Source organism: Dendropsophus ebraccatus, chromosome 2 (genome assembly GCF_027789765.1).
Source record: "Dendropsophus ebraccatus isolate aDenEbr1 chromosome 2, aDenEbr1.pat, whole genome shotgun sequence".
In the NCBI taxonomy this organism is placed as follows: domain Eukaryota; kingdom Metazoa; phylum Chordata; class Amphibia; order Anura; family Hylidae; genus Dendropsophus; species Dendropsophus ebraccatus.
In genome coordinates this window covers 35,356,116-35,368,236 of record NC_091455.1, presented here as the reverse complement: position 1 = coordinate 35,368,236, position 12,121 = coordinate 35,356,116, and the positions used below count along the sequence as shown (strand labels likewise).

Genomic DNA, 12,121 nt, shown 5'->3' with positions numbered 1-12,121 from the left:
TTATGCCGGTCCAAAAGGAACACCAATGGAAAAACACACACACACGTGCAGAAGTGAGAAACTGGGAAGGAATATAAATTGAGAGATGCAATCAGTTTCTTATTTTTTTGGTCTATGATCAGGAAGAGGTTGCTGGACTGTGATCTGTACAGAAGACCATAGCAGATCAATACAAGGTGGTGTGGAAAACCGTAGCAGTTCAGGCTCCTCCTATGGCATGGCCTCAAAGAATAAGTTCTGGGGCTGTTATATGGGGCCTTGCTGTAAAGCCGGGGTAGAGTACCTTGGCTCTCCAGCTTTTCCAAAACGAACTCCTATCTGTCCAGGCATAATGGGAGTTGTAGTTTTGCAACAGCTGGCGAGCCAAGGTTTCCTACCCCTGCTGTGTATAATTAACAGCTGTGCTTTTTCTAATCCTAGATAACTCATTTAACAACTTTCTTGCAAAAACAGCACCACCCATGTCCTTAGGTTGTTTGTGGTATTACATTTCAGCTCCATTCACTTCAGTGGAACTGGGCTGTAAAACCCACACCCAAACTAACAGGAGCTGTGCTGTTTCTGCAGGTTTTTTTGTTTGTTTTTTTTCTTCTAAGCCTGTGCAACCACTTAAAAAAAAAACAGCCCAGCCAAGATAGCTGCTCCCATATGTACAAGAAAAATCTAAATAGAATAGGTTCCCTAAGTGTGAAAGCATTTTTCCTTCATATGGACAGAATTCTAGTGTCGGTGTACAGAAAGTCTATATCCATCATGACTATCTTTGTGCAAGCAACACGTCGCTCTGTCGCCCACACATCATTGGGAGCCGCCTGGTTATTACATTCCTAGGCGTTTTCTCCTTCAGCTACACCATGACTGAACAGCTCTCTGCATTCCCACCTGTCTGCTGTTCACATCAACAGGAAAGGAACAGTGGATTGTATAGAAGTGACCACACTGCCCTCTAAATCTTTTAGGCAGCAGACCTCTAATACACGAGAAAGCAGTGTAATGTATAACAGAATGCTGGTCACCTGCAGTAGACTCCTTTCAAAAGAAAATCCCTTTAAATCCAAATTTATGGCCAAATTTACAGCTTAAAAAAAAAAGTCTGAATGTAGCCAGGTGTAACAGGGGTTAAATCCATGGTTTCAGCTTTTGCTCAATCTATGGAGCTCTGCATGTCCCAGTTTCACTTGCCCAAAAAGGTGGAGTTCTGAAACTATGACCCCCGATGTCTGTGTGAAACAAAAGCTGCTAATTTGCCCCTAGCAACCAACCACAACTGCAGCCATTAGCTTACAGTAACCAATCACGGCTCAGTTTTTATTTTACACAGACTAATAAATCAGGACACTCTTGAGGGAGATTTATCAAACTGGTGTAAAGTAGAATTGTCTTAGTTGCCCCTAGCAACCAATCAGCTTCCACCTTTCATTCCACAGATTCTTTGGAAAATGAAAGGAATCTGGTTGCCAGGGGCAACTAAGACAAATTCTACTTTACACCAGTTAGAATAAGGGTACGTTCACACTTACCCGATCCGCAGCAGACTTCATTTAAATAACTGAACACAGCATTAAATCTGCTGCGGATCCTGTAGGTGTGAACGCACCCTAAATCTGGAGAATGGGGGAGATTTATCAAATTGAAACCTAATTGACAAGATACACATCCATGTGCCCCCTCATGATAAATGGCAATGCAGCATAGATCATGTATACCAATGAATGTCAGTGCTAATGGGGATGTGTGAATCAGGCCTAATGGTGAGTTTACACAGATTTATCTGACAGATTTTTGAAGCCAAAGCCAGGAACAGACTATAAACAGGGTGCAGGTCATAAAGGAAAGACAGATTCCCTGTCTTTTCGAGTCCATTCCTGACTTTGGCTTCCAAAATTGGTCAGATAAATCTGCCTGTGTAAACGCACCATTAGTCCTATTCAATGAGGTACATTTAAGTTTCTGCAGAATCTCCATAAACAAGTTTTTGGGTCTTTTAGGTTACACAATCCACATAAATATCTGCGCCATGTGAGCCAATGTGCTTTTTACAAGAATTTCTGCATAAATTACCATGTGCTTATTCAAAATAATTTGTTGTATGAAATAACATCCTCCCCGAGGTAATAGCTTGATTCCTAACATTTATGAATCCCCTTATTTACAAAAAAAACCCTTTCCCACTAGGTGTCTCTCCTCTACAATCAGCTGATCACAGCCTATTGGTATGGAAACTGCATCTCTAGTAGGTTTGGTTGAACATCTGAGAAAGCTAGGTCCGATCGAACTCGAACCTAGCCGAACCTTCTGTATTTGATTTCTGATGTCTTCACAGTCCGTGCAGAAGGAGGAGACGTTCCAGAGACCGCCTGGCATTCCAGGATTCAGCCTATTACCTACAGGTACAGGTCTATGTCTGGTCAGTACCAGGTGAATATGCTTGTGCAATTTTTGCAACTAATGCTGCGTTTACACGTAACGATTATTGGCCCGATCGTACGATTAGCGATGTCGGATTTACGATTTTTTTTATAACGATCAGCGTTTAGATGGTACGATATATCGTACGAGAATTCGCACTGCGATCGTTTAAGCCTATCTCACACATTGGTTAAATCGGCGAACGACTTCACACGGAACGATTTGCAAATTTTGTGCGTACGATGGACGATTTGATGACCTGATGAAAGATCAAGATGTACAATTTATCTTGCGTCGTTTGATCGTTTACACGTACGATTATCGTTCGAATTCGACCGTTATCGCGCAAATTTGCACGATAATCGTTACATGTAAACGCAGCATTAGATGCATTCACTATGGCAGTGCTATATTTTAATAAATCAGTCACAAGATACTGGAACAAAATATACACCAATCCACATTAGAAGAGTCACACACATTAAACTTCTTAGTAAATGTCCCTCATAATATCCAATAGGAGCACAAAACCAACACCACATTGCAGCAGTCCTGTCCCCATTCCTACTCCTCTAGTCATCTGGCACATATGACCCCTTCCTATCCACTCCCCTCTAATAGCAGCGCTCCACACTACCTTCCGCATTCCCAATTCCAAGATCTATTGTAGAGCAGTAAGGCTATACTCACATGCTCAGTAGTTTGATAAGGACTGTACATGTCTGCAAAGAAGGAACTCTTACATGTGGGAGCAGACAGGGATGTTATACTGGGATTGAAAGTGCTGGAGCTGGAAGTAAGAGCACTCCCCTGCACTTTACACACTTACTACAATTTATACTCCCCCCTCCAAGTAAAGGACCCGTGAGCTCAAGATCATGTGACTATGGCACTGCAGTCCCTTTAGTTGTTACCATAGAACATACAGGGACAATAAGTATTAATAAAAGCGGTCTCTTTTGGAGTCCCTGCTGTGTGCCAATGTCAGGCCGCACATGCTAAGAAGCATTGATCCAGTGTCCCTGAAAGGTAAATCATGGCTTCTCTCTCAGAAGAAATGTTGAGCAGAAATGAGTAACTGGGTTCAGCAACATTCTTTAAAGAATGGAGAGGCCATAGTGTACATACAGTGTAGGGTCTGCCTCGATATGAGTCCACCTTATCGTGGTGAGGCAGTTTACGCGGTTTGCAAATAGTAACCAAGAGACTCATTATTTTTGTGGGAATTTTTTGGGCAGTTGGGGGGGGGGGGGCTGCTTTTAATTATTTTCATGTCTATGGTGGGTCTGTATCTTGCTGTTGCGGTGAGCTGTTGCATTTTTCTGTGTTTTTGTGTGTTTGCAATTTCAGCCATGGCAACGTGCTCCTGCCTAGTGTAAACAGTGTTCTAGGAGAGCTGACCAATTTTTTCCTTTTTTTCTGTTTTCCAACATTCTTTAAACATTAACACTTGCCATTTGACTCCCCATGGCTACAGAAGTTGGATGCCCCCATAGGGCTTGCATCCAACTTCTGCAGCTGCAGGAAGTCAAATGCCGAGGGTTCAGAGAACATTGCCGAACCCGAACAGTACGGTATCTCCACCCAACACTACTCAGAAGCAGTTGTGCTTAGTGTATATCCTTCATTGCTATGCTCCTGTTTCTTTCCTTTCTGCTCTCATGGCATGTTGCAAAACCAGTGCATCAGTAACTCCCCTTTCTTCCTCCACATACCACCAATTATATTGTCATGTGTAAATGAATGAAGGTTTTTTAAAAATCTTTATCAGAAATCCCCATAGTAATCCTGTGGGGGCTCTACAAAACCTTATAAATGAAGAGTAAGCGAGACGACAGTGGGCGCTCAGCACAGACATTTATTCCGTATGCATTTTACACGCATCTTTATAAGCAAAATAAAACAAATATACAAATACAGGAACAAGCTTTGTCCAATGTAACTGGCACTAGTGTTATAAGCGGATTAAACAGGTGACTGGAATCATTAATATCTGACCGCAGCACATGGCATAACTTCTTAGAAGCACTCCAGCACAATAGTAGCACCTTCTCGGCAATACTTACAGAGACCAGAACGTCGACAGTTTCAATACCAACAACTGTTTTGCATTGTCAAAGTGAATTACATTGCACAGGTTAACAGTAAAAGGTTCAATGACCACCTTCTGGACTTGTAGACTAATTCCTTTGCTTTGTATGATAAAAGTATAAAACTAGATCACAGCCATGTTCCACATCCACCCATTGTACGTGTGCAGCTCCTGCACTGTGCTTTATTTGCGATTGTAGATGTCGATATACAGATTTCCTCTAAAGCCTGAGTGAGTCTTTGGTAGGTGAATACGGTTGTATTAATGACATACATTAATGATCTACCACAGTCATTGGCCTGGAGGGTATCAGCTAGTCCTCAGGTGGCCATAGAGGACTAGGCGGAAAAAAAAAAAAGAAAAAAAAAAAAAAAAAAAGAAAACACTAACAAAAACATTTAGTACAAATTCTCATGACCAGGCACTTAGAACCCAGTCTTTGCTGAAGGCACCAAAAAAATGAGAGGGTGGGGTGGTCTGCTCCCAGAATGATGACGGTTGACGCTGCCCTCTGCGATAAGCTGAACTAGTGTCATACAGACTCCATTTTGTGGGTTTAACACTAGTGATGCCAAATAGGTGGACATATTAAACTTTTCTTCTCAACTTTTTGTGCAAAAAAAACATCAAAAAACCTTTAAAAACAAAAATCCAAAAACATCTGCTCATAGCATAACTTGATTTAACCTGCAAACCTTGCAGACGGACTTGTTAACACTTCACACTTTCCCCCGCCCTCCGGATTTTGGAATGAAGATACATTGTGATTGCGATTATGACCCTGTAATAGTAACGCGGACAGCAACGTCTTCACAGAACATGGTGTGGCGGCCATCGAGGTGGCCGCCCTGCAGTGCACGCAAGCCTGCTGTAGTATTGGGATTGGCAGAGAACCTTCTTGATGGGGCAAATCCTGCAACCTCCCAGGGGACCAGCAGCATCATAAGCAGACGCGTGGTCACAAGCAAATGGATATCAATGTTACACAGCACTGGAAGGCTTCCCGTTCTCTTTTAGGGTTATCCCCAAAGTGGTTACCCAACATTTTGCAAAGCTTTCCATGTGAGCAGAACTGGTTAGTGGTAGAGAGTAGTATTGCAGCAATAACAGGCCTAGATGTCCGTCTGGATTGCAGAGTTTCCTTCTGTTTTTGGATCATTCTCAGTGTCCGTCTTCTCCCCGGGGCTGGGTAAGCCCTGGCTGGCACCCTCCTCCGCTATATAACTCAGCTGGGGGATGTCCGTGCAAGGAACAGGGATGCTAACAATGGCGACACCACTGGGCTGAGGAGAGTTTTCCAGCCGGTCATTTTCCACTTCGGGGAGTGGGCTGACTGTAACAAAGCGGGTGTGATACTCATTGGAACCGTGGCTGCAAGAAGTTTTCATGCTCTCCATATCGGAGCAGCTGAATTCTGAGAAATGACTAGAATGAGAGTCTGCCACTGAGGGTAAGCTGTCACTAAGAGAAGGGGAGTCACATTCACTGGAATGAGTGCTCTGCTGCTCCAGGAGCTGGGCGTCCATGTCCTCTCGCGTCTCGTTTATCTTGGTGCTACTTTTCTTTCGTAGCTTGCCTTTGCATTTCTTCCCTGTTGTATTGTCTTTGGGCCATTTGGTGGCGCTGCATTTACTTTCCGTTTGGCAGGCTGCAGAGCCGCCCACATTGCTTCGGCCTGGTGCGCTGCCATCATCTACGCTACTGCTGCCACTATTATGCCTGAATTTGGCTGGTTTAGACTCTATGTCCACTTGAACCTCCATACTGTTACCTTCCCTGCAAAACAATAATCACAACATTAGATCCAATAATTTTTTTTTTCTGTCGAAAGAAAACTTATAATAGGGGGGAGATTTATAAAATGTGGGAAAAGAATTAAAGGGAATCTGTCACCATGAAAATGCTACCTAAGCTATCACCATCATGTTATAGAACAGAAGAAGCTGAGCAGATTGATATATATCTTTATGGGAAAAGATTCAGTATAACTTCTAACTCTTTGATTGAAATCTCTGATGTTTCCATGCTAAAGAGTCCAGTCCATTGAGTGACACCGCCCACTGGACTCCTTAACACGGAATGAACAGGGATTTCTCTCAGCATGTTACAAGTTATACTTAATCTTTTCCTACAAAGATATATATCAATCCGCTCAGTTCTTCCTGCTCTATAACATGATGACGATAGATAAGATATCATTGTCTTGGTGACAGGTTCCCTTTAGAAAAATAAATAAATAAATAGAGAGAGAGAGGTGTGTGTGTGTATAATATATATATATATATATATATATATATATATATATATATATATATATATATATATATCTGAAAAATATGAGGGAAAATTTATTTTTATAGATAACAGTTTATGGACCAACCAAACCAATATAGTTAGTATTATAAGCCAACTTTTCTGTAACCTTCCTGAGTGACAAATCATCAAGCCAATGGCTGTTAATGATCCTGGCTAAGTAGGATGACAACAAGCTGCGTGAAAATGATGGTTTTTCAAGGAGGGTACCAAGTGTATTGTGACTACAGAGATGACAAAATGCTTCCCTACCCCTATTATATGGACTTGTCAAAGAATTTCTGAATGGTTTATACGCTGGTGTATTGGAGAATTAAACTCCATGCATTACATTAAAGGGGTAGTCCACCCAAAAAAAAATTCTTTCAAATCAACTGGTGCCATAAAGTGCCAGAGATTTGTAATTCACTTCTATTAAAAAATCTTAAGTCTTCCAGTACTTATCAGCTGCTGTGTGTCCAGCAGGAAGTGGTGTTTTCTTTCCAGTCTGACACAGTGCTCTCTACTGCCACCTCTGTCCATGTCAGGAACTGTCCAGAGCAGTAGCAAATCCCCATAGAAAACCTCTGTTGCTCTCTAGACTGGAAATAATACAACTTCCTGTTGGGCATACAGCAGCTGATAAGTACTGGAAGGCTTGAGATTTTTTAATAGAAGTAAATTACAAATCTCTGGCACTTCATGGCAGCAGTTGATTTGAAAGAAATTTTTTTTGGGTGGACTACCCCTTTAAGCCCAGACATGATGTGATGACACCACTGTACCTGTCCAGCGGGATGTAGGAGTTCAGGATGGATCCAGCCATGGCTTTGGTACTTGCATTGTCACTGACGGTTCCTAGGCTCACGGTGCCCGACTCTCCACTCAGGCTATATCTCTCCTTCTGAATGTCTGCTTGGACTTCCAACCTGGACACAGCGAGAGAAGACATGTTATATGGTAACTTATGAATCGGTGCTGTGTACCTATTGAGGATTATTGCAGAGTAACCTTGCTGTTATATAGCTGCAAAATCCTCAGCTACATCAATGGCACAAAGACAGGGAACCATAGCAAGGATGCTCATGTGTGGCCATATTACAGCTGCCTTACAGACTGGTGAACTTGCATATAACAAGGTAAATAAAACAGACGTTTCCCTACATCATGTGACCCAAGTAGGATGTGCAAATTTATCACACCTCTATGTTTTAGATCAGGGATGTCATACGTGCGGCCCTTCCAGCTGTTGCAAAACTACAATTTCCACTCAGCCGAAGCTTTAGCTGTCCAGGCATGATAGGTATTGTAGTTTTCCAACAGTTGGAGGGCCACACATCTGACAGCTGTACTGTAGATGATAGATGAGCGCTGTACTCGTCAATAGTCTTCATTACCTACTGCTTATTGTATGCAGCTCACATGCAGACCTATGCCTTATTATGGATAAAATAAACCCAGTGAAGTGTGATGCTGCAGCCGTGTCTTACCTTACCCCCCCCCCCCCCCCTTTCTATGGTCTATAGGGTTGTACAATGCAGAGGCGATCACCCTGTTTGGGTATTACAGGTCTATACAAGGTCTCACGGCTCCTGTTTATGTAATATTCACAAGATCAGAACAGAATGAGCCAGGCACACACATTCCCAGCATGCACAGGGAGTTACTGGCAATAGCTGAGGTTCCTGTAAACTGGAACAGGATGTAAATAAAGAGGGGAATAACAAAGATCTCTCATTCTCCAGTGCACATAACACACTTGTCAGGGAAGCCCCCTCACCTCTACCAGCAGCTATAACGTAGAGGACAGCGTTAAAATCTAACATGCCCGATCTGTAAGGGGTGAGGTCACCATATTCATAATACACAGAAATTGTCAGGAACTTCTAAAGTCTTGGCCCTCGGTGTCTTAATTTCCTGCAATATACTGTCCACAGCCACCTGCTAAGGGATTTCTGTCTCTAGTAACAGCTGAATCAGGACAAAACCGTCCCTACTTCCTATGTACATAAGCCTGGGTTGTGTACCTGTAATCTTCACTGTCCCTGAAAGGTAAAGCAAGGCTTTCATCTTATATCAGCAGCAGTTGTTTAGTGCTTTACGTTACCCCTTGCTTGATGGGCTGCTGCTGTTTCTTTCCTTTATTGCTCACATAGTATGTTACAAAGCTGATGCATCAGTAATTGTCTCCCTCCACATGGCATCTATAGTAGTGTACTATGAATTATCCCTCGGTCCACTGCATGTGACATGGTACTATGCCGTGATTGGCCAGCTAACTAAAGGAAGGAAATAACTCCTCATGTGTACTACTTGCCCCTGAAATGAGAGAATGAGAACTAGCAATGCACCATGACGGGGGTTCAATAACCGAGGGAACACTAAAAATAGCCCTGTCATCACTCTGAGGGGTTAATGTAAAAGTCAGGCAGGTTGTCCTTAGAAACTACAGGAACACTGAGAATCTAAAACCTCTCAAGATTGGGGGCAGAGGACTAGAAGACAAATCCTATATGTAGTTTATGGTCGGTTTACACTTATTCTGATCGGGCAGCACATTTTTAGTCTCCACTAACAGTATAAATAATATTTCCCATGTAATTTAGGTGTATATCAGATCATATATCAATGTAAACTCTGCAGAGGTGACAGCCTGTACGGCCATATACTGGATGCCCAAGGTGCTTGTTATACAGAGCATTAGTTAAGAATGATCTTTCCTTGCAGGTAGATTCCCTGTAGGTTTCCAGAAAGATCATTCACCCATCACCCGGTGTCACTGATCATTTATAGTCGGCCTAAAAGGCCAATAATGACTACAATGTGGTTGGCTATGCCGGCAAAAAAGATTGCTCACCACATAACCGATTCTAAAGAGCCCTATTACACGGAACAATTATCGTGCAAAAAAATAGTTATATCATTCAAATTTAAGCGATAATCGTTCTGTGTAACTGCAAGCAACAATCGTAAAATCGTTCGTATGTCGTTGATCTAGATCTGAACCTAAATTATCGTTAACTGTTCGCTGTTATTTCACATTCGTTCGCTCAAGTTCCACATTTTTTCACTAATCACTCAGTGTAATTGCACATTGTTCACTGTTTTGCTGGGATCAGAAGGAATAAACGATCATAGTAACCATCGCAGTAATGATCTTAGTAACAATTGTATCTAACAACCATCGTTCTGTGTAATATGGTGAATGATTTCAGATTTCAGAATAACGATAAACAATCTCGTTTGCGACTGTTTATCTGTAATCGTCAAAAATCGCTCAGTGTAATAGGACCCTAACCAATATGTGCGGCCACCTTTACAGTCCAGATATAAAGATGTAGCCTCCCCCATGATAACAAGAGTATTTCTGAGCCATTCAATAAACACTAAAACCTTTCAATGGTAAAACCCCTTGTAATATGGACAGGTTCTGGTATCAGACTCAGAGCAAGGTATATTATGGAACCATAGATTTCTCCAGAAATTAAACTCAAGCTATTAGGATGTAGGTAAAATCTCCTGAAGTCTAGAGAATCCTATGGAGAAGCTGCAGAGATGATGTCCCTGCAGTCACTACAGCTTTTATAGGGAGTCGTAATACCAGGATACAGGGGAATTTCCCACATTGTGATTCCCTACGATGCAAAACCTGTCTATATATTTACTTACACTATGCAGTAAAGTGAAAGCCAATCATCAGCGAAGACAAAGGATAGAAACGTGTGCTTCTGCTTTTATTGATCTCATCATCATTCTGTATTTTCTATGGAGATGTAAGCCCTCATAGGCACGGCACTGAGCTCAGCAAGTTTATGGTACTTACTTACATTGTTTATTCATGTTATGTCTTTTAACCCTTTTGTATTTCTCATTGTGTTATCAAATTATAATCTAAAAAGGAGCATACAAAATGGGGATGTGCCATGAAAACCCATCTATTTTTCATGGACCATCATGCATGCCATTAGGTTGCAGGATCACCCATGCATATGCAGAGTGGGGTCTCTAGTCTGTAGTTGTCCATGAACATCCAGAATACTCCAATAAGGGATGACATGGCAGCCTAATCTGCAACTTCAGCCTAGACCCTAAAAAGAGTAAACTTTTTAGCTTCTATTCACATCCTGTTAATGGCCTCGGGTTGACGCATACTCCTGGTGTATGGCTCGGATGGAGGCCTGTCACAGCTGCCATCCCATAGTATACTTGTGTAACAAAGCCTTATGAGCTTTTCCTGCATTACGCACTAAGCCACAGGTAATATACCTGCAGCCTCTCCAGCTGATGCAAAACTACAATTCCCATCATACCTGGCCACAGGCACGCTGGGAACTGTAGTTTTGTATCAGCTGGAGGGCCGAATGTTTGTCACTGCTGCAGTATGCAGACAGACCTAATGTGAAAAGGGCCTTACACCCGATAAATATGGTAGAAGGTGATCTTTAGCATATGCTGCTGGGGTGGTAATGGCTCATATGTTCAGTAATAAAAGCTCATGAAAAGTCTATAGTCTCAGGAATTCCTTTATTTGATGTTCTCCAAGCTCTTTGATCGGCAGGTCCCAATATTTACCTATTAAAACAATTCACCATAGCGCTTCCGGAGAGGCTACCAGTGATGCTAGCCCCCGCTAATGCCATGGTGCTGGCTGTTTCGCTCAGGTTGTCCCGGATGGCGCCAATTCTGTCCATGTGACTTCCGCTGGCGCTCAAGCTGCCGGTCATTCCTCCTACGCTTCCTTCCCCGATACTGGGGTTGTGACGGGCTTCTGCTACAGAGGTGGTGTCTAAACAAAGGAGACAAAACGGAGGTGTAATGCAATGAATGGCTGACTGTTACAGGCTGGCATCCGATGCCTGGTGCCCAGCAACATAGAAACGTAACATAAGAAGTTAGAGAGATGTTTGGCGCGTGTAGAAACAATAGGAGAGCTTCAATCCAAATTGGCGTCCACAATGAACGTCAGGACCAGACTCTGCCAATGCACAGCGAGAGCAGGAAGTTACAAGGGGAAATTTTATTTCTTGCGTCAGACATGGCTTGTGAATATGCAAAACAGGATAAGAAGCTAAGGCCTGTACTGGGAAAATACACTACAGAATGTTATCCGTATGTTATATAGACTCCGGAGTACACATACGGTAAGGCGTCCTTATGTAAATAGCTATAACCATGGGTTCATACTAACGTAATATGGAGAGAATTTTTTTTTTTAATGGCCCAGCCTGACTACAAGTCTGATGACCTAAATAGACAGCTGTCAGCCCTGGTTATCAGACCAGTATATGTACATATCTACAACCTACTGCTGTAACCAGATCAGCCTGG

The 12,121-nt window shown here is 42.5% G+C and overlaps 1 protein-coding gene across 3 annotated transcripts in view; it reads right to left on the bottom strand.

The window, feature by feature from the left end:
• Window positions 1-4,247: 4,247 nt before the first annotated feature.
• The window catches only part of RNF19A (ring finger protein 19A, RBR E3 ubiquitin protein ligase), a 64,074-nt gene continuing 56,200 nt past the window's right edge, over window positions 4,248-12,121 (bottom strand). For all 3 annotated transcript variants that reach the window (XM_069957330.1, XM_069957328.1, XM_069957329.1), the window contains 3 exons: window positions 11,366-11,579; window positions 7,579-7,722; window positions 4,248-6,277 (listed from right to left, as the gene is read on the bottom strand). In XM_069957330.1, the coding sequence (XP_069813431.1) occupies window positions 5,614-6,277; window positions 7,579-7,722; window positions 11,366-11,579 (1,022 nt within the window). In that variant the 3' untranslated portion in view covers window positions 4,248-5,613. The remainder of the gene's footprint in view (window positions 6,278-7,578; window positions 7,723-11,365; window positions 11,580-12,121) is intronic.